Source organism: Protopterus annectens, chromosome 8.part0 (assembly GCF_019279795.1).
Source record: "Protopterus annectens isolate FY-2018-M chromosome 8.part0, PAN1.0, whole genome shotgun sequence".
Taxonomy (NCBI): Eukaryota; Metazoa; Chordata; order Ceratodontiformes; family Protopteridae; genus Protopterus; species Protopterus annectens.
In genome coordinates this window covers 471,825,467-471,850,261 of record NC_056741.1, presented here as the reverse complement: position 1 = coordinate 471,850,261, position 24,795 = coordinate 471,825,467, and the positions used below count along the sequence as shown (strand labels likewise).

General features: G+C 37.8%; 1 protein-coding gene across 1 annotated transcript in view; it reads right to left on the bottom strand.

Moving 5' to 3' along the window:
• LOC122808882 (gonadotropin-releasing hormone II receptor-like) overlaps nt 1–24,795 on the bottom strand; it is a 1,292,250-nt gene that overhangs the window by 122,294 nt on the left and 1,145,161 nt on the right. Inside the window, exon 5 of the mRNA XM_044079995.1 lies at nt 16,835–17,039. Coding sequence (XP_043935930.1) covers nt 16,835–17,039 — 205 coding nt within the window. The remainder of the gene's footprint in view (nt 1–16,834; nt 17,040–24,795) is intronic.

The window sequence follows — 24,795 nt, the reverse complement described above, 5'->3', positions numbered from 1 at the left end:
ATTGGTTGCAGGTGGGAGGTGTGTGTATGAATTGTATTTAAAAAGTCTGTGATATTGAAAATGGTTCTACTCTGATGAAGCCCAGTTTATATTAATAGGTGAAAGCGCTAAGTAGGTTTACTCAATTCTTTGGTGCTATTTGTTTTTTGTGGTTGTCGTTCAATGTTTTACATTGTGTGTTGGTCCAATAAAGCACTTTGTGTTCAGGATACCAGTCTGGTTACTTATTACTAGTAGGACATACTCAGTTTATTGGTGTGGTTTGTTACTTTCCGCTGACTGCATTTCCTTGACTACTTACTGCCTTTTTGGATCTATCATGGAACAGCTGATGGTGCAATATGTTGACTTAACGCAAAAGTTATTGAGGATGTTTCAAGAGAAAGGCTTGTCTGGTAAAGATGTTAACACAATGAATTCTGATGAAGTAACTGACTGAGTTGCAAGCTCTTTTATACACCTTGCACATGCCTCCGAGTACTTCGATACGCGAAACAACACCTAGTGAGACTGCCATTCCTGAGAACAACAGGTTGGGTAAAGATGCCGTCTTGTCTTGTTTAAACAACACCAATATTCCGAGGAATTTGGACACTATGTTGGCCTCGCCGATAACTAATTGGTCATCTGGAATTGCCAATGTTGCGAGCAGTGGTACTTTAAAGGAACAGCTTGCAAAATTTGAAACAAAACTGAGAAATTTTAAATCATTGCAGATGGACAATGTGTACCTGGAAAGATCAATCGAATTACAGCAGGTACCCAAGGGACTGAGGTTGTTCAAATTACCCATGGGTTTTGAAGTAGGAACTGAAGGTTTCCAAGAATTGTCAGCGCTCTTCAACTGTTTAGGTATGGACCTTTTACGAATTATTATTCGTAATAATAACCATAAAATTGATATACTCAAAGATGAATTGGGCCAGATTAATAATAGTATTATAAAATATTTACTGTTTGAGTTCAAGAAATACAAATTTGTCAAAATTATTTCGGACATTGATTTATTTGTCAAAAGGGGACTAGAAATTAAGACTGAGAAATTGAATAGGGACAGCAAAGACTATGCTAGTAATCTTGTTTATGCACATTTCAAAAACTACAGAAACAGTATTGCTTGTTTAGAATTGGTCAACAATGTTACAAATCATTTTTATCAGAACCAATCCGATTACAATGATCAAATTACTGATGTAGTGAATGGGGGTAGTATTGGTAACATCAATGAAAATGAAAGTGAACATTTTTTAGAGAACTACACAGTACGACGCTCAGAAAGAATCCGGGAGCGCAACCGGGTTTCAGTACAGCAGGAACAGTTCAGGGGGAGAGGGCAGAGACCCCCTACAAATCAGAGATGGTCACAGGGAAACAACAGGCCGATTTGACGGATGTCACCAATTTTAACTCTAATTTTGACTCCAATTTTGGACTGAATAATAACACATTCTCAAGGGGGACTGATGAACTGCTTTTGTCTGACTTGTCTATTGATATCAGTAATTTGGATTTTAACTATACAAAGGAAATTTTAAAAATATTGTCATTTTTGAATGATGAATTTATTGAATTTAATGATGAACAGGTTGTTTTTAGTCAGACAGCTGAGGACATTACTGAATTGAATGTGACGTGTAATGAAGATGTAAGTGACATTGGGCTTGTGTGCCAGTTTATTAATTTTGATAATATGTGTATTTACAATTTCACAGACCTACAGTTGAATGATGAACACCTTACTTTATTTAAAAAAGGTTTTACATTTGTTCCTGTGTTTAGATATGAGGTGGCTAGAATTTTATTGAATCTTAAATTGTACAGTAGGCAATTGAATCTTAACATGTTTTTTTCTAAAAATTTAAGTCCATGGACAGAAAAAAGTATAGTACCTAAGAGGTCAAGTACGTTCATTCCCCCTGTTAATCCTAATATTTATATGTTTGAACAAATGTGTGAATCTCAAATTAGGAGAATACTTAGAGGGAAGAACAACTTGGTAGACAACCTTACCCTGGGGAAAAATTTTGCCTTCAGGAATTGACTCATAGTAAAATTTATAGGGTAATGAAACCCGGCAAAGGGGGTGAGGTTGTTATCATGTCCAATGTAGACTATTCTAATAGTATGTTAAATTTGTTAAATGATACTTCAACCTACACCAGAGTGTCTAAGAATGAAGTCAACAGAGCTTATGCAAAGATCGACTGGCAACTATATGAGTGGTTTATGGAGGGAATCATTGACAAAAATGAATATGAATATTTGTTGGTTGATTTCCCAGTTACACCGACCATTTTTGGGATTCCCAAGATACATAAGAACCCAAATAATCCACCATTTTGTCCAATAGTGTCAGCCAGGGGTTCAAAAATGGAATCTATGGCCTCTTATGTTGATTATCACAGTAAACACATTTTGAATAGATTTCCACATATCTTAAGGGATTCATGGCACTGCTTAGAAGTGATTAGTAATACTACTTTAGATGAAAAGTTTGTCATGCTGACTATTGATGTGATTAACTTGTTTTCAATCATACTGCATGACCAAGGTCTTGAAATGTTCAGCAATTGTTTGGTTAAGTACAGTGATTACCATAAAATTAAGATTAGTTTGCTAGTAGATTTAGTTGAAATTGTTTTGTCAAACAATTTCCTTTCATTTGAAGGTGAACTTTTTAAACAAACCACTGGTGTAGCGATGGGTGCAAAGTGTGCGCCGGTCTATGCCAATTTGGTCTTGGCAAACTGGGAAACACACAAAGTTTTTACCTCCAAGTTTATGAACAATATAAAATTATATTTGCGTTTTTTGGATGGCATTTTGATTTTTTGGAGGGGAACTGAAGATGAGATTTATAAATTTTTTGAATATATAAATACCACTACATCATTTTTAAAGTTCACCTACAAGATACATAGAGAGACTTGTGATTATTTAGACCTTCTTTTGTTTTATGACAAGGAATTGAATACGTTGCAATCAGGTTTATATCGAAAAAAGACATACTCCAACTCTTTTTTACATTTTAATAGTTGTCACCCGTTTCATCAAAAAAAGAATATCATTAAGGGTCAAATGGTGCGACTTTCTAAATTGGTTAGTGAAGACAGTTTGTTTGAAACCGAGCTTGTTAGGTTAGTAAACATGTTTTCTGAACGAGGATATCCTTCTGATATCCTCTTTGACATTCGGTCAGAAACTGAGACCAAAAGACACACTGTATTCAAACCCATTCTTAAAGGTGGGTTGATTAAATGTGTGGCAATTATTTCCAACAGTGACGTTTTAAATGAAGGTAGTAGAAAGGCTATGATCCTGCCATTTATTCCAATTGCTGGACATATTAAGACCATCTTAACAGACACATGGTAATGTGTGTTTAACAAGGATATTACTGATGTACTGGGTAATACGCCAACTATCACTTACAGTAGGGGTAAAAACCTCAAGGAATTTATGGAGATGGGCAGTAGTGCAGGAGTCTATAAGAGTTCTAGCATGAATAAATGTGGTTCTTGTGGCACTTGTTAGTTTATTAACAATGGACCATACGTAGTAGTTCACAATTTTGGTAGAAATATAAAATGTCCAGGACATGTTAATTGCAATACAAAAATGGTAGTATATATTGATACCTGTTTGAGTTGTCCTACATTTTATATAGGAAAAAATATCAGGAAATTACGACTAAGAATTAATGAACATATAAGAGATATCAAAAATAAAAAAAGTTCTAATGCTTTATATATGCACAGTCAACTTTGCAGTAACTTTAATAAATTTATATTTTTTGTGGTTGATAGGGTTCCATATAATGATAGGGGTGGTGATGTCAAGACACTACTAGAGGTAAAAGAATGTTTATGGCAACTTAGACTAGATGCATCTAAACCCCCTGGTATTAATGATCATATTTCGATTTCCAGTAATTTAAAATTGAGATCTTATTGTATATAAATATATATATATATATATATATATATATATATATATATATATATATATATAAATTTTTAATGAGCTAACCAAGCCCTAGCCATCATGGTTAAGGAGGTTATTATTTTATGTGTATATATATGTGTTTACTTTTTTAATGTGCAACAATGTATTAATTTTGTTTGTGTAGTTTTAATGTTTTCAAATTAATGTATTTGCTTCAGGGAGGTTCATTATGAAGAATATTTGTTGTTGTACTAAGTTTTGCAAGCGTAACTGGCACAACTTGAATTGCATGCTACAAGTTCATTTGTTATTCACAGTCCTTGTTGGCTGTGATTGGTTGCAGGTGGGAGGTGTGTGTATAAATTGTATTTAAAAAGTCTGTGATACTGAAAATGGTTCTACTCTGATGAAGCCCAGTTTATATTAATGGGTGAAAGCGCTAAGTAGTTTTACTCAATTCTTTGGTGTTATTTGTTTTTTGTTGTTGTCGTTCAACGTTTTGCATTGTGTGTTGGTCCAATAAAGCACTTCGTGTTCAGGATATCAGTCTGGTTACTTATTACTAGTAGGACGTGTTCAGTTTATTGGCGTGATATATCAGAAATCACTCAAATGTGTGCGGACATTCATAAATTTGAAGGACAAGAATCTATAATATTGGTCTTAGGAAACTTAGCCAGGATCATTTAACCCTGGAGCAACAATTGAAAGACAGGAAAATGAGAACGTTCCATAGGAATTTTGCTGACTATGAGGGTGGGCATCCCTTTTCCAGTAATAATCATATCAGGTTTGAACAAACACATAGGAAGGTGGTTAAAAGGAAAAGACCAAGGTCTATTTTAAAGAAGCCTTCCACATCCAGCTGTGATACTTCTGGTGAGGAGTCCTCATCAGGTTTAGAGTCTAATGCACAGCATGCCCCCAGATTCCCCAATCTCCAAATGAAGTAATACACAGATCCCTTTAGGGGCAAGCAAAGGAGGGGGGCAGGAAACATCACAAAGGTGGACAATATGAAATGATTGTTGAAACTGATGGTGTAGAAATAGAATTTAACAATGTACTGAATATTTAATCATCCACCCCTTTGTCACCCACCCACGTTAAAATTTTGAATAAAGGTCTTAATTTTATACCTGGCTTCTAGGTGTCTGAAGATACATTTGCACAAGATATTACCTCATTTTGTAGATTACTTAACCTGAGATTATTTTTTCAGATAACACCTAATCCTGAATCGCAGGATGGTTTTAGATACCACAAATCTAATTTCATGCCACCAATGCATCATAACATGTTAATGTTTCAGAATTGTATTCTCAAAGATCTGCATTTTCACTTTATAGGTTCATAGGATATAGGTTCATAGGTTCATACTAGGCTATCTGCCCGAGGGCATTTACAAGCCTAGCCCATCGTTTTGTGGCTTACACCACCCCTTTAGTATGGGGAACTATACCCATTATTTTGCTGTGCCTCTGTCGAGCAGTGACACTGAGGTAATCCCTGGGGTATATCTGCGATCTCCCATCCATTGGTCAAGATTTCTCTTGAACAAGGCCAGCAAGGTGCTCTGCCTCACATATACCGGGATTTTGTTCCACAGCATAGGGAGTCTTTGGGTGATGAATCTATCCCTCCAGCACGTCCTATTAATAGCCGTGTCGAGGTTTAAGTCTCCCGCCCTTGTGGTTCTGAGGGAGTTTCATGTCAAATCAAACAATCTCTCAAAGATCAAAATGGAGGCTATCCATGAACTAGAAACAAATCATGATTTGGCAATATTATCTGCGGACAAGGGTGGGGCAGTAGTTGTATAGGATTGGACCCAATACAACACAGAAGCTGTGAGATAGCTAACTGACAGTCATTACTATACTCACATGGCATTGGACCCAACTCCTGGCTTCAAGAAACAAATTGATCAGCTTTTGGCATCTGTCAAGAATGAGGGAATCATCACGGACAACACACTACATCACCTTACGGTGCCTGACCCTTCCAGTCAATATATATATATATATATATATATATATATACTTTCTACCCACAACACATAAGAATTTGGAAAGTCCACCTGGTAGACCTATAGTTTCAGGTAGGGGCTCTATCACTGAACCATTATCTCGGTTTCTAACACAGTATCTTAAACAACTTCTGAAATGGTTCAGGGCCTGTATCCAAGACACTACGGAATTCCTTAAAGTTATTTCTGAGATGCAGCTTGAGCCAGGGTGGTTACTTTGCACCCTAGATGTTTCTGCATTGTACACTAACATTCCTCACTGGGCGGGCCTGGAAGCATTAGAATACTGGTTATATAAGTCAGAATTGTACCAACCGGGTTCCAACACTTTTTTAATCTGCCTTGCGGAACACGTTCTGACTAAGAACATGTTCTATTAGCAGAACAAATGCTACTTACAAATACAAGGCACAGCTATGAGAGACTCATTTACTCCCATATATGCTGACTTATTCATGGCCCACATTGAGGAACAGCTCATCTATGACAATGCTATCTAGATGAGATCGATATTTGGAGAAGATACTTGGATGATTGCTGGTTAGTATGGAGATCGGACCCTGACTATCTTATGGTGTTTATTGGATATTGAAATTATAACAAATGGGGTATACAATTTACGGCTAACTATGACATTAATAAGATCACTTTTTTGGATGATTTAGTCACTAGGAACAATGATCATACATTAACACCAGAAGTGTACTGTAAATAACTCAAGTACAACTCCCTTCTCTATGCTACCAGCTTTTATCCTCCACATATATGCAGAAACATCCCAAAATCACAATTTTTGCATATGAAATGAATATGCTCAAATGATGCTACTTATCAGATGTATTAAGAAGATCTAACCACAAGATTCAGGAATAGGGGCTATAAAATGGGGAATATTTATCAGGCCAGACATTGGGTGGCTAATTGTGACAGGCAGGATCTTTTAAGATGCAGGGATAAGACTATGGACAAGCACTCCACCGTATGACTGGTTACTACCTATGGAAGGGATACTAATGTCCTACTTAACGGTGTCCGTAGACATTGGAACATCCTCTTAGCAGATGCCAAACTGTGCGATATTTTGGATGACAGATGTCACTTCTCTTTTAGGAGAGGCAAGAATTTGGGTTCATTTTTAGGGCATTACAATCATGGTTGGAGATGTAAGGGTGATTCTATACAAACCACTCTCATGGGGGACCAACTTAAGGGATGTTTTCCCTGTGGACATTGTACCCACTGCAGAAGGTTGATGAAGACATGCGAGTTCAGTAGTAAAAACACTGGCCAAGTATTTATTTTCTTTTTTGCGAACTGTCAGACGGGCTGGGTGATTTACTTTGCTACCTGTACCTGCTCTGCATTAGACCACTAAAATTCAGAATCTCTGAACATTTAAGTGACATCAGGCATAAGAAGCTCATGAATGCTTTATATAAGCACACTGAGGTACATAAGAATGCATCCTTTAACTTTACTGTGATAGACAGAATTATTGGACAGAGAACAAATAAAACAGGTTGGCATCAGATCGTAAATAGTAAATAGAAGAAATGGATTATCAAACTGGGGGATTTGTTTTCACCAGGTCTTAATGAGTACCTTTAATTGGAATTGTTAATTAATTCATTCACTAATTTGGGCCTCACCTAGTGGTTGCTTTTAAAAAGGAGAAGAAGTGTATATGTCTTTACTGCACTGAAGATGGCTTTGCAATTTCTACAGCCGAAACCGGTGTGTTTTTTTTTTTTTTACTTTTTACTATGCCTTTGAGCTAGTAATTGTAATAAATTTCTCATGCTACAGCCTGCTGGCTCTCAATGTTTTGTACTGGTAAATGTAAATACCCATGTAACTCATTTAATAGCAAACTGACTCACAAATAAAACAGAAAATAAGGGAGATCATCCCTTTCTTCTCCATAAGACTTGTCACTAGCAGTGTACCCTAGGGTTCAGTCCTTGAGCCGCTCTTCTTTGGTATTTACCTCTCAGATATCAAAGGTAATGTTAAGGGTTTGTGGCTGACCAAGTCTGCATATGACTGCAAACTTGATGCCATCATAAACTCCATAGTGGATACCATGATCCTTCAAGAGAGCACCAAACAGATAGCTGGTGTTAAAACCATAGACTAAAACCAAATGTCAAGTAACGTATAATTGTATCCTTTAGCAAGCATGACTCCCCTTGTAGTTTTCACCCTGAAAACACATCCCTGAAAATTGATCCCATAGTCAAGGATCTGGGAACCTATGACCATCATGTATCCACTATTGTAAAGAAGTCCATTTTATTGTACAGCTTACATCTAAATGTATGGTGTACAGGTCCAGAGATTCACCTTACTCAGCAATCATTAAGCTGATCACTGGGAGTAATACCCATTTCTGTATGTACATGTGCCAACACTTATCACAAATGTAAAGACAGTAATGCTTCCTCACTAAGAAAATCAAGGGCCTAAATCATAAAAAACTATGAACACCATCTCAAAGCCTTCTCCCTCTGCTGAACAATATATAAAGCTTCAACAGACCCTATCCTCTCAGGCCTATTATACATTCACAAGCCTATGGCGGCATAAACACGTCAATCTCTTCTGCAGCCTAAACAAAATGTGTTGGAGGGCTAGGTATGTGTCACAGAGTATTATGCTTCTGTGGAACCATCTTCCACTCCACATGAAGAAAAGTACTTCTCTTACCCTATTCAAACGCAATTTGGAAGAATGGATGGGTAACTACAGATACAACTCTGGTTTGGCAGCATTCTCACTCATGGGTGGAGCAGCATGTAAATCTCCCAACATATCCTTGTTGTGGCTATCTCAGAGTGTTTTCTACACAAAATATAAGGACTTAAAACTACCATAGGAAAAGAATGATAGGCTTCTTAAGATCCTCACAGATCCATACCCTAGTAAGCACCTATGAACCTAACCAGCGTTCTATGTAAAATCATGAATGGAGTCATAATGGAGCCTGTCCAAATGACATAGTAGACCTATGTCTGCTAGACATACAACAGTACAGATATGTTAAGGGGAGGGTTTGCCTTTTGAATCTTATGGCATTCTTTGAGTAGGTTTTAGCCTTAGTTGATAAAGTGCCTACAGTTTATCATTGTGGCACTATTCTGCACAAGGGAATAACTGAAAACTAAAACTGATTAAATGTCAATACATACGTAATTCATTAAGTAAAACATAGATTAAGCAACAGGATGCCACAACTCAGAGATGGGACCCCATATAGTAGCAGCACCTCTCATAAGACATTCTGAGATGCATGATCAAATGCCATCTCCAGGTTAAGAAAACACATATAAGTAGTGTTTACAAACCCCAATAACCCATCCAGTGTCCATGTAAGTACAAGCAGATGATTCACTGTTTGATGGCTGGATGCAGTCTGCATTGCTCACTTGAAATCAAATATCACCATCATCATCATTCTCAACCTTTTCCCTATTTTTCTACATGGGGACAGGGTATCGCATCACCTGAAGCCATTTCTCTCAATTCGCTGCCACTTTCCACTTTCTTTGGAATCAAATACTTACATATTAAATTAAGTCTTCTTTATGGTATCCGGGACAATTCTTTTAATCCATGATGAGGAACATTGTTTCTCTAAAACTGAAACACTCAGTGTTGCACCCTCTTTGAAAATGGGCACCACCATCTCATATTTGTCGTCAAGAGGCACTGCCTCTGCCTTCCACAGAAAATTGGAAGAAGATGTTAACCACAGCACCCAACAATGTCCAGTACCCTCAGCATTTCTGACATAGGTCATCATCCACTCCTGCAGCTTTGCTGCAATGAAACTAGTTACAGCTGTGATAGGGTCAGCAGAAATGAAACTGGACCAAATCTCACTAGCTGTAATGGTCAATAAAAGGGAGCATGTCAGCTAAGTTCTGGACTACTTCATGAATGTTATTGCTTTCCCATCCATGATGAAATTTTTATTGAGTCTTTTAAATGTTTTCAAATATTTCAAGCACCCTACTCTGTGTTGTGATGTAGTCTTCTTTGTGCTCTTTGAAACTATTCATTGTGGGATGTCACCCTTAGTATTACTATAAAAAGTATTTACAGTAGAGACATTTGAAATGTTTACAGACTTTTGAAAGCATCTGAATAAAAGTCTGTAAAACTCTGACCATATTACCTAAACCTCCTCAAGAAAGAGGAGTAGTCTTTAGTTTCTGGCAATCATAGTACTTGCCAACATCAGACTAACCAGCAGTCTGCATCTGTCCCAAATTTGGGCCAATGCATGCACAATATCAGACATCAGAAAAAGCCTAGAGTCACTTGGCCCCTGCTTAATAGAAGATTGTACCCAAAGCAGTTTATCATTTGTTTTTCAGTCCCCTATGGGACTTACCCATTAACTTCACTTTCAGTACTCCATCAGCTCACTCATCCATTCCAAGGATGAAAGGTACGATGCCACCAAGCTTGGTGACAGCTGTAGGACCCATTTGTTCCCATATGGAAACCTCATCAGCGTACCCATTCCCTGGAATGTGAGAGTCAGGTGTTAGATGCTGGTGTTATAGAAGTCTTTGCCCCATCCCACCTAACTCCTTCTCAGTAGGATGCCTGACTTTATAATGGCTGTCTGTTCATAATAGAAACATGCATGTTCCCACATATGCCTACCTCAGCAAGTAAGATGTGTATGCACCACTGGAATGGTTCAAGACTGCCTGGCACATTCATCAAGTGATCACCCACCTAACAAAGGATGTCACTAAGGTGATGGGCCTAGCCATCTCTGTCCTCCCAGGGTGGGTGAGTTGGCATTGGCTGCTTAAGCCCATCTTTCCAGGTTGGTCCTCCACCCCTGGGTCACTTGTTGAATATGGGTTTCCTGGGTCATAGTCAGTGTTGCAGCCCTCTATACCACAAAACCAGCAGGTCACCTTATTTTGGTATTTTTGATAAGTTTGTAATAAATAAATAAAAAAATAAATAAAAATATGTGAAGCAGTCTCCATATGTAATAAGTCAGACAGGTAACAATGAATGTAAAGGAATAAAGTATTCCAGAGGTTAATATTGCTGCTGCTGTTTTATTAAAATGTAAGTATATATCTCGCTGCAATTAAAAAAATCAAATCGTGACTAGAAAGACCAACATCAATTATGTGACATGATGGTTACCCATAAAGTAGGCCTTCAAGGATTCCACTAACACTAATGTGATTCCCTTGATTTTTTTAAACTTAAATAATTCTGCTGGCGGTTATTCTTTCCATTAATCCTGCTGTAGGCCCTTGACACTGTTAACCATGGTGGGACCATTTCACTTCTTTAGTCTTGTTAGGAGACACTTGACAGCATTAGTTCCACTAGGGAACTCTGTTTATCTGACTGGAGACTGCCTAACTGTTAGGTAATTTTCTGTAGTCACTTGACTTTTACATTTTTTGGTGCAGTGCTGCATAGGTTGATTCTGCTGAGGCCTCATGCCCCCTGTATTCCTTCTGGAGACTTGGTTATTCTGCTAATCGTGCTGTGAACAGAATTTGCTTAGTACATGAGAACCTGGGGCACTGTTAACTATTGAGAGTCACTTGGCACCTTAAACTGTTCATAATACTGTTAGCAGTTCATTAACTGAATTAATCTTGCTGGGGTCCCTTAACAGTGAATCTTGCTAGTGGCTCTCAGGTCAGTGCGATCAGAAGAACACATTCAACCACTGGATTATTAAGCCAGTGATAGGGGATATCTGCAATTCTGCTTATGTTTGAGCTGGGTGTACAGTACTCTACGTTTTTTTTGTGTGAAAGACACTTAAATAGCCTACCTATCCAAGTGCCGAGTGCCAAGTGTGTGTGTGTGTGTATATATATATATATATATATATATATATATATATATATATATATATATATACATACCATCCAGCTTTACTTTGAACTATGTTTTTACACAAGTCTGTAATGTCTGTTATTGAATCTTCTTACATTAAATATCCCATGCGTGGTCCATAACTAATTTTCCCAGTTTTGACAGGAGCTTTTTTATTGACTGCTTAAACTATTTTTTTACAGCAACAAATGGCAAAAGTACTAAGAGTTTCTGGAACCAGCCAGCCAGAGTACTGTGCTACTAGCCTGAGACTTAGGGAAATTCTCTTTAGCTCTGGTCTTTGGAAGAGCTACTAAATAAACATACAGTGTCTCTCTTGTCAGTTTATGACAGCTCCTGTATATTGGTCCCTATAGCTGCAGATAATATATTAATTGTCATAAACTGTAGCAGAGCATTCATTGGTGGTTGTAGGTTCATACTTAAACTCCATAGCCACTTTACTTGTGGCCTGGATAGTTAACAGGCAAGAATCTTTAGTAGAATGGGTTTATAGGGGTACATGAAAAATGTCAAAAGGTTAAGAAAATAGCAGTTTTGAATGCATACTGTAGTGAATATTGAAAATAGTTTCTTGTTAAGCAGGAAAATACGCACTCATAAAGACAGTGGTTTGAAAATGCTGATACATATTTTGTCAATGAGAACGTATTTGTGTATCGTTTTTTACCATTTCAGTATACAGAATTTGCCATCCTCCACCAATATTAGGTGCTCTCAGTACCCAGCCATCCTTATAGAAATAATATGTCAGATGTCTTGGACTGGGTTTTACATATTAGCTGCTACTGTTGATCTTTCTTTAAATTTAACCTAATTACAGTAGAAACTAGAGAAATAAGCTCAGTGGATACATTCTAGTAGCATTAACTGGAACAGGTTATTATGAGGTTCTTAACAGAATTAAACAGTGTCTGGTCATATACTGTGGCACATTCAGTGTCAGATGGCATCATCCCAGCCACATTAACACATGTAGCAATGAAACCTGTCTTACACAAAATAACAATAGAAGTGAATGCATGAACCAATATAGTCTTCTGTATAACATGGCTCTTCAGGTTAAGGTTACTGAAATGCCACTGCCATCTTAGTCGGAAGCTTGCTTTCAAATATTTTTGATCTAAATGCTTCTCAGACAGTCTTCCAACCAAGATTCTGCACAGGTTCATGTGCAAACGAAACTTGTGCTGGTAGCTAGGAGAGAAAAATTGGTTCCTGTACTCCATTACCTCTCACATTGGAGTACAGCTTCAGTGACCACTGACTGGTACTGGGTCACTTTAGTTATATGGAAATCCATGGCACAGTCAAGTGTTTGTTGACGTCTTTGAAATGAGGTCAGATGACTTAAGTGGAGTTTATCATCTCAGATATGATCACTGACAGAGGCCATTTGGTTGAGAATGACTGACAGAATAGCGCTTCAGTGACTCTATTCACCTTTTCTTTATGTGGAGTTAAGCCAACCATATATCTGGTGCAACATACTGTGCTCTCTATACCCAATACATTTCTATATCTGAGTCCAAGGTCACCAAACCTTGTAGGAAAATAGGTTTTCCTATAACAGGTTGACATCCATCTGCATGACTCCTATTTCCCCTTACCAATTTCCTGATTATATGTTTCCAAGGCTGCATTTTCTATATCAGTCTGGACATGGCAAGACTTCAGTTTGTGCAGATGCTATGTTTAACCTTGCAGGGTGCTTCTCTTTTGCCCATGGTTGTGGGACTGTTGAATTATTATATGTAAATGTAAATAAGAGGGTTAGGGTGAAGCTTCCTAGACGGGGGGGGGGGGGGTAAAGCATAGGTATGTTTTCCTCCAAAAATATTATTTTACTGGTACGTGGTATGGATTTATATGTAATTTATTTGTTGACTAGTTGTGATCGACCATTTGCCTATTTTGGAGTTTGCGGGTCAACCATTCAAAGGGAATTCAGAAAAATATAATAAGGCTAATAGTTAAAGGTTTTGGTGAAGCACCATAAAACACTCTTCAACCAGATAGTTTTGATCAAATGGCCTTCATGTCAGTATTTATAATGGCAAACACAAATTTCCTAACTTAAGGTTGCAGTATGCCATTCACGCTGTACTCATGAGACCTGTTTTGTGTTCTTACATATGCATCAGTCCATCCTTTTACCCATACTGCTTTCTGTATATATGATTTTCACATCCTAGATAACTGAGTAGCAAGGAAATGGGTTCCACTGCCACAGACATGACATTCAGTTATACTTTCATTCACCACTGTGCAGGCAAATTCCTGAATATATATTTTTAATTATTTGATTTGCTGACAAGATAGTTTAGCTGTTAGAAGTCAGACATTTTCAGTCATGGCCTGGAAGTACAAATAGTAACATAATGAACAATCAACGTAGCATTTTACACAGTAAAACGAGTAATAAAAAAGCCCAGCATAATACAGGCAAACCAAAATACAGCACTAAATTCCCTCCAGCCGAATGAGAATTGGTACAGGTATAAATTAAATACTAATTTTGGAGTTAGGTTGGACCAATGAGAATGTAGTTTGATGGACTGACAATGTTTTGACTTGGTACATGCCTTAGTGCTGCCTATCAGGTTGAGGTTCTAGATCTACTTCTAGAAGGAACATGGAAGATGCCCGAGATGCAGGTGAGAGTGATCACCCAAAGCATGTTCTCTCATTTCAGAAACATTTGGGTTCTGCATCACCATGGACCTTTCATCACTGTTACCTGCTTTTATTATGTTCTGCTTCGTTCAGAGCTTTGGCTGTTACTCCAGTGACAGTTAATCATGCTACAATTAGTGTATGATGTACAAGAAGGCTATTATGAGAACTGTGGGAACAATAGATGCAGAATAACATTTTGGAAGAGGAATGAGTTTTAAAAGAAGGCAGGATTTGAATGAACTATGTAATGTTTGACTGACAATGACTGGATGAATTATAAGTGCTGTCTAATATTTGCAACTAAAATATGTCAGTGGTTTGTTTTCATTTACATAAATGTATGATTGCCTATGTCATAAGTGATAATTTAATAAAGATGTTTCTTATAAAAAAAAGAAGGCTGTTATGAGAGTAATATCAGCTTTATAAAGCAATATATGTGATGGCCGCATCTCTTATAAGAATGTACTGCTCAGCTACAGAAACCTTCTTGTCCCTATCTCTGATTACTTGGTTGATCTTGGGTCCTGCTTTGTAACTTCATTGGTCTCTTGTAAGCATTCTGATAATTTAGAATAAATGATTAAAATATCAAGGAATGAATGTGTAACATGATAGACATAATAGACTCAACCTCCTAAAATTTATTTTTAACTAATGGTACTGAAAGATATTAAAAAATGCTTGAAAATGTGTCCTCAGATTAACGTTTAGCTCATGGTGTTAGTTCAGTTATACCTTTTGTATGGTGAATAGGTAAAACAGTACTTTACAAACTTCTGTATGCTGGGCTGTTCTAAGACATGAACCTTCCAACTACTAATGTTAGGGGTTAGAAACAAGAAGCCAAGGTAATAGGCTTAGGGTTATTGAGTCATCATTCTTGTAGGTAATAGGCTAGACTATACTGCTTTAGTGATACAGCAAGCAGTATTATCTGTCTTTGCCGAACATATGTAGGCATACAATGGGTGAGGCAACTGCCTCATTCTTCCGTTTTCCATGCTTCTCATGTCAGCATTGTAACACTGTACCATCACGTCCCACTACAGATCAAGCTCCCAAGTGAAATCTCTGTCCTCCAACCAGGGAAGCAACCCTAAGAACACTTGATCACATTATTTGGTTGATCCTTCCAGACAGTACCATAGCTAGCTCATGTGATGCCCTGTGCACTTCCCACAGTTGCCCCCCTTCAACTTAGATTTGAAGAGCAAAAAAAGCTCTCTTGCTCTGAAGCTGTAACAAGCTATTTGATACAGCCAACTTGCCACACACATTTGAGGCATAATCTCAAATGAAGTACTGGCATTCATTTCTAAAACTGCAGTGTTCTCCCGGCTTCAGAAATTAATTCTGATTCTGCAGTCCTACATCAGCAGCACCTGACAATCACACTCCCGATGGCTTGTACTTGGTTCATCTGCCCCTTTTGCACCACCATAGTTACAGCTGTGTTTCCCGCAAGCCATTTGTTTCTTCAGGAGCCATTACTGTTAATGTGCTGCTGGATTGTCTACCTTTGAACCAGATGGCCTTCCTACAGGTTATCACTAAGGATTTTTGAATCACACAGAAAAACACAGCATAATATCTTAAAGTAAATTGTATGTAGTTGCCTATATTTATCAAACAGATAATTACAAGAAGAAAATGATCAGAGTAATACGTTACCCCAACATATAAACTAATGTTTCATGCAGCAGTGCAGGTATTTATAGTCATATGATATTTAGCTATTCACGTCATTCTCCTTAGCTGTTCTGTAAATACAATTGATAGTTCCTGTTGCAAGCTGTTTTCCAGTTTATATTTTACTGCTTACCAAACCCAAATTTTCACTGTGGACCACTTATGGTGTGAGATACAGTAACAGTATTATGCATGTCTACACCATGGATGTAGGGCAACACTAGACTGATGAATAGTGGTCACAAGGGCTGGAAGTAATACTGTAAATGCAAGTAGTAGTTAAGGGTGGAAAATTTCAGGTGAGTGTGATTGCATATCCAGGAAAGGCTGCAGTATCTGAGGAATGTGAATGGTTTAAAAACATCAGAAGACAAACAGTCAAATAAAACACATCAGGATCAACTGTTACCTGCTTCTTATTTGATTGCAGGGAAGAATCATTGCATTCTTAAGTGTGTATGCAGTAAGAAATGTAAACACAGACTACTGCGGAGCAAACATTTGCATGGCAAAAGTGAATAATATAAGAAATTAAAAGGTCATCTTCATACAACAGCAAGAAACAATACCCATGAATAACTTTCATTTTTGACCTACCACTTGCTTTCTTCATCTTCTGAGATATCTCTACTAGGATCCGTGAGTAGCAGAACACCATGATAAGTAGTGGTAACAGGAAGAGGCAGATGAATGTGAACATGTTGTACAGTGTCTGTTGCCAATGTTCCTGGAAACTGCCCAGTGTAGCACACTGTGTGAAAAGCACTGGCTGAGAACGACTAACTGTGCGGAACACAAAAAGCTGAGAAACACAAAAACAAACATACAGATTTAGGAACTATCAAAGCAGTATACTATAGATTTACTTCCTGTTAGAAAAATATGTATTAATATGTGTATGCTTAATGCCAAATTAATAATCAAGTGTTTTTAATACGCTTTTCATTCTATTTCTCATGCACTGTGATTTATATAAACTGAGTTTCATATGAGACTGAAAATATGCTTTACTAAAACTGCATTATGCTTACTGAAACTTGCAAGTTGCCCTCTGACCTAGTAACTGCTAGCACAGCAATATTCTTGTTTATGCCTTGTGGAAATGTACTTCAGAAGCAGGTGTTAATCTGCTAGGTCAGAAGCATATGAATAGACAATATACCATTTTATAAATGTAATGATTCGAGACAAACAGCCTTGTTCAGAGGATGGGAACCTCTGCAGCTGCAGTGGTTTAGAGATAAGGTGGACAAAGGATTATTAGAGAAATGAACTTCTAGCATTGTGTTCGATTTAGCTATAGTATCTTGAATGTAACATAACAAGTATCTAACTGAAAATAACCAAGGCCATGTTGTTTTCCACAGAAAGTTTCACATAAAAATTGTTTAAATCAGCAGAAAATCATGGGAAAGATGGTCAGCAGGTGATGACCAAAAGGTGGTAATCCGTTACGTCAGCATGGTAGGACAGGATTAATTTGATAACCTATAAAAATGAATGCATTTCCTGTTTCTGGTTAGACAAACTCTGTATTAGCACGTTTTTGTCTCCTTGCTGCAAGATTAAAGTGCCTTAACCTGAACCTACCGTGTTTTGATCATTTTTAAAGTATATTTTTCCTTTGACACTTCCACTGTATAACCAGTATGTAATTTTGCAATGTCAAAAATGAAAAAACAGAATCTATAGTAAAGCCTCAACAGCTTAAGTGATCGTTTTCTTTTTTTCCTGTTCCACAATTACATACCTGCATACCAGTTTGGATTTTTATCTGTTGTACTATTTTTTCCTACCAAGTGGCTTTCTTGTCTGTTGTACGTTTGAAGATATAGCTAATTTCCTTTCCAAGTTACCTACCACTTACAACGAAGTACCTCCTCCCATCCCCATGAATATATAATTTTTGAATTAACTGTGTGCAAACTTTTCTTATGCTCTGAAAATAAAGATCCTGAAGGTTTTGTTTAATGGTATTTTAAAAGGAGGGGACACACCAACATACTGGAAAAAAAGCTGTGTTGGTTCTAATACCTAAATATGGTAAAAACCCATCAGATCCAGCTTCATATAGGCTCATTTAAATTTTAAACGAAAGAGTTTATGTTTACAATGGCTAAAAGAATGGCAAAGGTGTTGCCAAAATTGATAAATATAAATCAATGTGGTTTTGTGGAGGGGAGGTAAACATTTGACAACATTAATAGAATAATTATGATCAGAGAAAAGCAGAATATAGGAAAATACCATCTTTATTGGTGGCTCTTGATGCAGAGAAAGCATTCAACAGAGTAAACTGAGATTTTTATGGAAGGGCAATGGAAGCATTTGCATTTCTTGATACAATAACAAGGTTACTTAGGAGGATATATGAGGGATCAGAAGCAAAAATCAAAGTCCTGTCTGATAAGTTATGTATGAACAGAGGAATCAGGCAGGAGAGTCCTCTTTCCCATTTGTTATTTGCATTATATTTACAGCAATTGGCTAAGAAAATAACAGACTGAGAAATTCAAGGTTAGAACTGATATGGTATACAAGAAAAGGCTTTTATTTGCAGATGATATTATTTTGTACCTTATAGAGCCATCTCAGTGTTGTGGTACATTCTGAGACAGTTGTTTTTTCAGGATATAAAATTAATGAAGATGAAACAAATGCTACAGCTGCAAACTATGTACCCACACATGAAGTGGTTCAGCGATACCTGTATCTATAGGAACATGATGAAATGAAGTATTTAGGAATATGAGTTAAAAAACAAATTCTGTTAGAGTAGCTATGGATATGTGGGAAGAGACTAAAAAGATAATACAAAAACAGACAAGCTCTCACTTATGGTTAGCAAGATACAAGCAGTAAAAGTGTTTTTAGTCCCTTAATTTTTATACACAGGTCAGCCATATGTTTAACAACCAGAGGAGAGGTTATTGATGGTAATTAATACAGAATTGAAAGATTTTATCTGGAAGGGGAGGATGGCAAGAGTTAAGTGGGATAAGTGAGCCCTCCAATAGAACAAGGAGGTTTAGGATAATTTGATTTGAAGAGATATTTTAGAGCTTCATAGTTAAGGCTCATATATATAACACAAGCAGAAAGCTATAAGTCAATGTGAAAAGGGTTGATGATGAAGTGGTGGGGGGCAATTCAAGAAGTAAGGAAAGAGTGGGATTTTGGATGCAGATCCTTAAGGAGAATAACAATAGTCATACAGAATATTATATTCATAAAGTAGCAGAAAGTATACTAAGAACTATGCCAACACGGGAATGGAAAAGGAGATTCTGCCAATAGAGATTATTGCAATTAGGGGTACACAGAATAGGGAAGAAGGGGCTAGAATTTATTGGAGGAAGATGGCAAAGGAACCAAGGTACTGAGGGTAAATAATTAGAGATTGCCTTTACTATTAGGAATTGGTATTAGAGTATAGGCAAAGAGAAAGGAATAAATAGGGGAATCCTAAATGAAATACCTATATTGGCTGGTTTTTTTTTTTTACTTGAATCTAAAACAGAAGCTGCTATTAAAAAGGGGATAATTAGTAGGGCATATAAAATATTGTATGATAACTACAGGAATCAATCAGAGGAGGTTAGAAAAGATTGGGAAGACAGATTAGATAAGCAATTCACAAAGAAACGACAGGACATATGTATGGCTCCCAAATATACAACAAAATCTAGAAAATTTAGGATTTTTGCCTGGAAGTGCTTACATAGGTACTTTTATACCCCAAGGAGACTCCAAAGAATTTTTCCTCAGGTAGAAGGCAGATGTTGGAGGTGTAATGGGGAAGAAGGCAATACCTGGGAGCATATGTTCTTGGAGTGTAATGCGTTTGCAGACTTTTAAAATTCTCTATATATACTATTCTGTCAGGAGTACTGGGTGAGCAAATCAATGAAATGAGCTGGGATATAGGATCTGAATTGACTAGACATAGTAAGGCCTCTAAAACCTTAAGCTGAATTCTGGTGGCTGCCAAAAAAAGAAATTACTAGAAAATGGAAATTAAAGTTGAAATCAACCTTTGATAACCACATTGCCACAACAGTCAGGAAATCCTTCTATGTGGCACACCTCATCACTAAGGGCTTTTCATCCAGAAAAAAGGAGGTCATTGCCAACTGTACTCATCCCTCATTAGACCCATTATAGAGTACAATGCCCCATTTGGTATGTACCTCACAAGACATCTGCAACAGCTGGAAAGGCCACAGAAATACCTCACTAAAAGAATCACAGGCCTAAAGAAGATGCCCTATGGTGACCATCTAAAAAAAACTCCAGCTATACTCTGTGGCATATCGTCTACTCAGAGGTGATCTCTGTTTAACATACAAGGCCATGTCAAAACCTGAGCTGTTGGACATGCTCCACTTAAAGAAATCCCAATCTCTCAGAGCTACACGCTCCAGGGATCTAAACCTTGTCATCACAATGAACAAAACATGCTGGAAGGATAGATTCCTGACCCAGAGAATCCCCATACTCTGGAATAGACTGCCCATATACATCAAGCAGAGCATCTCCTTGACCCTCTTTAAAAGGAACCTTAACAATTGGATGGGAGATAGGAAATTCACCCCAGGGATCACGTCAGTTGCCCTACTAGACAGGGGTCCAGGGAAGTAAATATTGTGGGAAGAAATATCCAGAGAATTGTTTTGTATAGGCCCTAGGGCCGATAGCCTAGTACCAACCTATGAACCTATGAACCTATACTTGAAGTATTAAATTATTGTAACAGAGATAAAAGAACAGGATCTTTACAAAAGGGTAGGAGTAAATTATATAGGAAAAATGGAAATTGTGGGAACAATACACGCAGAAAAAAATTTTAGGGTAGCAATGAGGTTTAAGAGAAAGCAGGATTTGAACAATTTATGTACTATTGGTTTAATTATACTGTATAGAGCAATATATGTGATGTATAATGTTTGAAAATGTGAACTTGTTAATATGGCTTGATTACTTTTACAGAAGTTTGCCTATGTCACAAGTGATAATTAAATAAAGGAGTTAAAAAACATATTTTAGGACAATTATCACAGTTGTTAATTTGCCATTCTGTTGTCTAGCTGCCTCTGTTATTACTCCTCACACACTTCACATTATTGCTACTTAAATTCATAGACTGCCTCTGCGCTGAATCTCAGAGGCATTGCTGAGGTCATCTTGCCTGAGGGACCAGGACAGGAGGCATGCAATTCAAAAACAACACTGATAAGTTCATGGTCAAAGACCATTATGCTGCTGACTGCACTGCCAAGGACAAACAGCTCTGCTATTTCTTGTTAAGACTATACTACCTGAAGCTTCTGCCAGATGACACACTTCTATGAAAGCTATACCAGACCTAAAGAAATTTAAAAAAATACTCTTTTCTTGCATGTGTTACCACCCTCCCACTGAACCCCTATATGTGTGTGTGTGTGTGGGGGGCTTCATTCCCATACCCCCTTACTTATATATTCTAACTCAATGGTCACATGACTACAGATAGAAGTGAAAAGCCCATACAGACTATATCACTACCAGTTCACAAACAGAAACTGCACTAGCAGCAAGTCCAATCACAAAAAGTAATAGAAGAGTTTAACATCAGGGAACTGAACTGAATCAATTGAAACCTCATCCACTTTACATTCTACCAAGATTAGGGACAACCAGCGCAATAAGTCATCTTTTACAACAAACTAAACAAAATGCATATGCGATGCTGCTTAGAGCCATAGATGTAGCACTGTTAATGGGTATGCATGGGCAAGCACACTAACAATAATGCCTCCTGCAATTACAGCAACACAGGCCATAATGCTACTAGGAATGGGATGCCAAATGTGTCCTGCTTGATCTACGGAAAGCTGAATGCACAACAGCTTTACAACTATGGCTGCAAGGGGAAAACTGCAAGAGAAGGCAGAACATGAATGGGTATCACATAGATATAGCAAGACATGCACCATATTGGCACAGATTTGCAGAGCAGTATCATATACACAACATACTCTCACATAAGGTTTGTGTATGCATCTCTTTGCCTTGCTCTGCACCACATAGTTGATATACAGTGTGGAGGAAGGTGGTCAGGTTGGAAGAAAGTGGTGAGTGCATAGCTCATTTGACTCCTTGGAATATCACCTGTCTTTTCAGCCACGTATGTGTATCTGGCCTGGATCCTCATGTCATAACCACTCCACTCGCACAGGGATCAGTACTTACAATACTATTCCACATGACTGCTCAGGGTTTACGGTGCATGCAGCCTCCTTTCTCTTAGTAATAGCACTGGTGCTAAACTGTAGGTGTCTGCTCTGTATTTGTTGCTGTACTGCATATGTAAATTTTTTTTTTTGCACTCTTTGCCCCCATTGTCTGTCAGTCATCAGTCCCCTTACAGCCAATTACTCCATTAGTTTCCCATGACACGGACAGGGGTTGACCTGGAGGGGGCCATCATTCAGGGACTCATCATTGGTAGTTGAAGAGATATGCAAAGGGTCTGGTTGCTGATGATGTGCTCTCACTTTCCCAAGTTGCATTCCCTACAAAAAGCCTTGTCCCTCTCCTCAAAGCGTATGTTGTGGTTTCTCTGGTCTGCAGCAGGAAAATTACACCACCCAGTGCATCCCCAACTATGCTGCTCTGAAAGGAAAGAGGGTCATGCTGTTTCACTCCTCCCCCTTCTTGGCTCATCCATTACTGGAGCCACCAGTCAAACCCTGGCATCTAGACTGCAGCCATGGCTCTTTCCTCTGTGCCACAGAGACAGTCTCACACATGAACATATATGGAGACCACAATATTATCACTATTTCATGTTATATATGTGCTGGGAGACTAGTGCAACCATGGCCAGCCTGCCATTTCTTGTATGTGATGGTTTGTACCTACCCTTATATGCATTGCTATATGAAGGTGCTGCCACATCTGGCACAAAGGGCTGTCATTTATGAACTGTGATCCAAAACATCTGCACACAGAGTCACTTGTACATGGTTACTTTCATGCTGTGCAGATATGATTGTTGTGGTGGGCTTATATGCCCTAAAGAAAAGATTACTGATCTGTGATTGGATTTGACCAGCGATGAGGATACTATATCAGTAAATCATGTAGGTGGTATGTTAGTAAGTATGAGGTCAAGAAGAATTTGACTTGTAGTGGGCTGGCTAACTATTTTACAAGGAGACTAGCATTTACAAAATCTAGGAATCTCTGGGAGTACTTGACGTTTGAGGTATGGGTGCTCCAGTTGTGAACATAGATGCAAAAAGCCAGATGTAGTAGTCCAAGAATGAAATAAGACAAAGGTAGTGTTCATCACTGAAATTAATACACTCATTGATTACAGTGTCTCATATACTTACAGACACAAAGTTATAAAATATCAGGATTTTACAGCAGAAACAAAAACAATGTTGAATGAAGATACCCAAACAGTTCTAATAGTAGTAGGAGCAACAGGACTAATAAAATGAATTTATAATCATGCTTAAATATGCTACCAATACATGTAGTGTAACCCCATATGAACAACAGGAGGCGGCAAGTCTGGGTATATTGTAGGTGCTAAGAGGAGCACTCTCAATTAATAACAAAGACTGATGAAATACTAATTTCAGCAGCTTTACTTATACCCTTTCTTAGGAATGGGATCAATTCCTGTCATGGTATTAGAAATCCAATACATTTGGAGAGAAATCAACATATATAACCTCAATCCAAGTGCAGGAGTATATTTCTTCCACTGAGGAAGTGTATTAAGCCACATCACCTTAATCCAGGTGCAGGAACAAATGCCTCCCCACTACAGAAAAAGTGGATTAACTTACATTACCTTAATCTAGGTGCAGGAGCACATATCTCTTCCTCAGGCCGGAAGTGCATCAGCACACATTACCTCAGTCCAAGTTAAAGTGCATCATCTCGCATCACCCAAATCCAGGTGAACTAGGACTTTCTCTCCCTATATACCATATACCATATGTGGCATTAATGTACATCACCTTAATCCATGTGCAGCAACATATTCCTCCTCCCATAGAGGGGGTGCATCAATACACATTTCCATCCCTGTATAGGAACACAGTCCTCACCCCACATAATATATCAAGAAACAAAAGAAGAAGGAGAATGCATCTACCTGCAACTTCTACAACTAGATCCCAAAGGAATATACCACAATCTTCCTCCACACGATATGTCAAGAAAACAAAGATGGAAAAGGAGAGAATGCATCTACCTGCAGCTTTTAAAACTGGAATTCAAATGAATACATCAGTTACAAGCTTTGGAGGCAAAGGGACTGATCCATGAGTGCATCACTAAAGATGTTCATAATTAAACTAGGACTTGACCCTAAATCAAAGTTTCAGTTGCTTTGCCATTAAGCTATTGAAGCAGCTGGTATATGCTTTGTTGTTTGAAGTTGTGTGTGAAGGTACTGGAGTACTTTGTAAGTCCAAAAGTTACTATTACAAAACAGTGCAAGTCAGAATGTTATACATATGCCTGACAAGAAATGGCAGCCAGTAGCAGATGAGGAC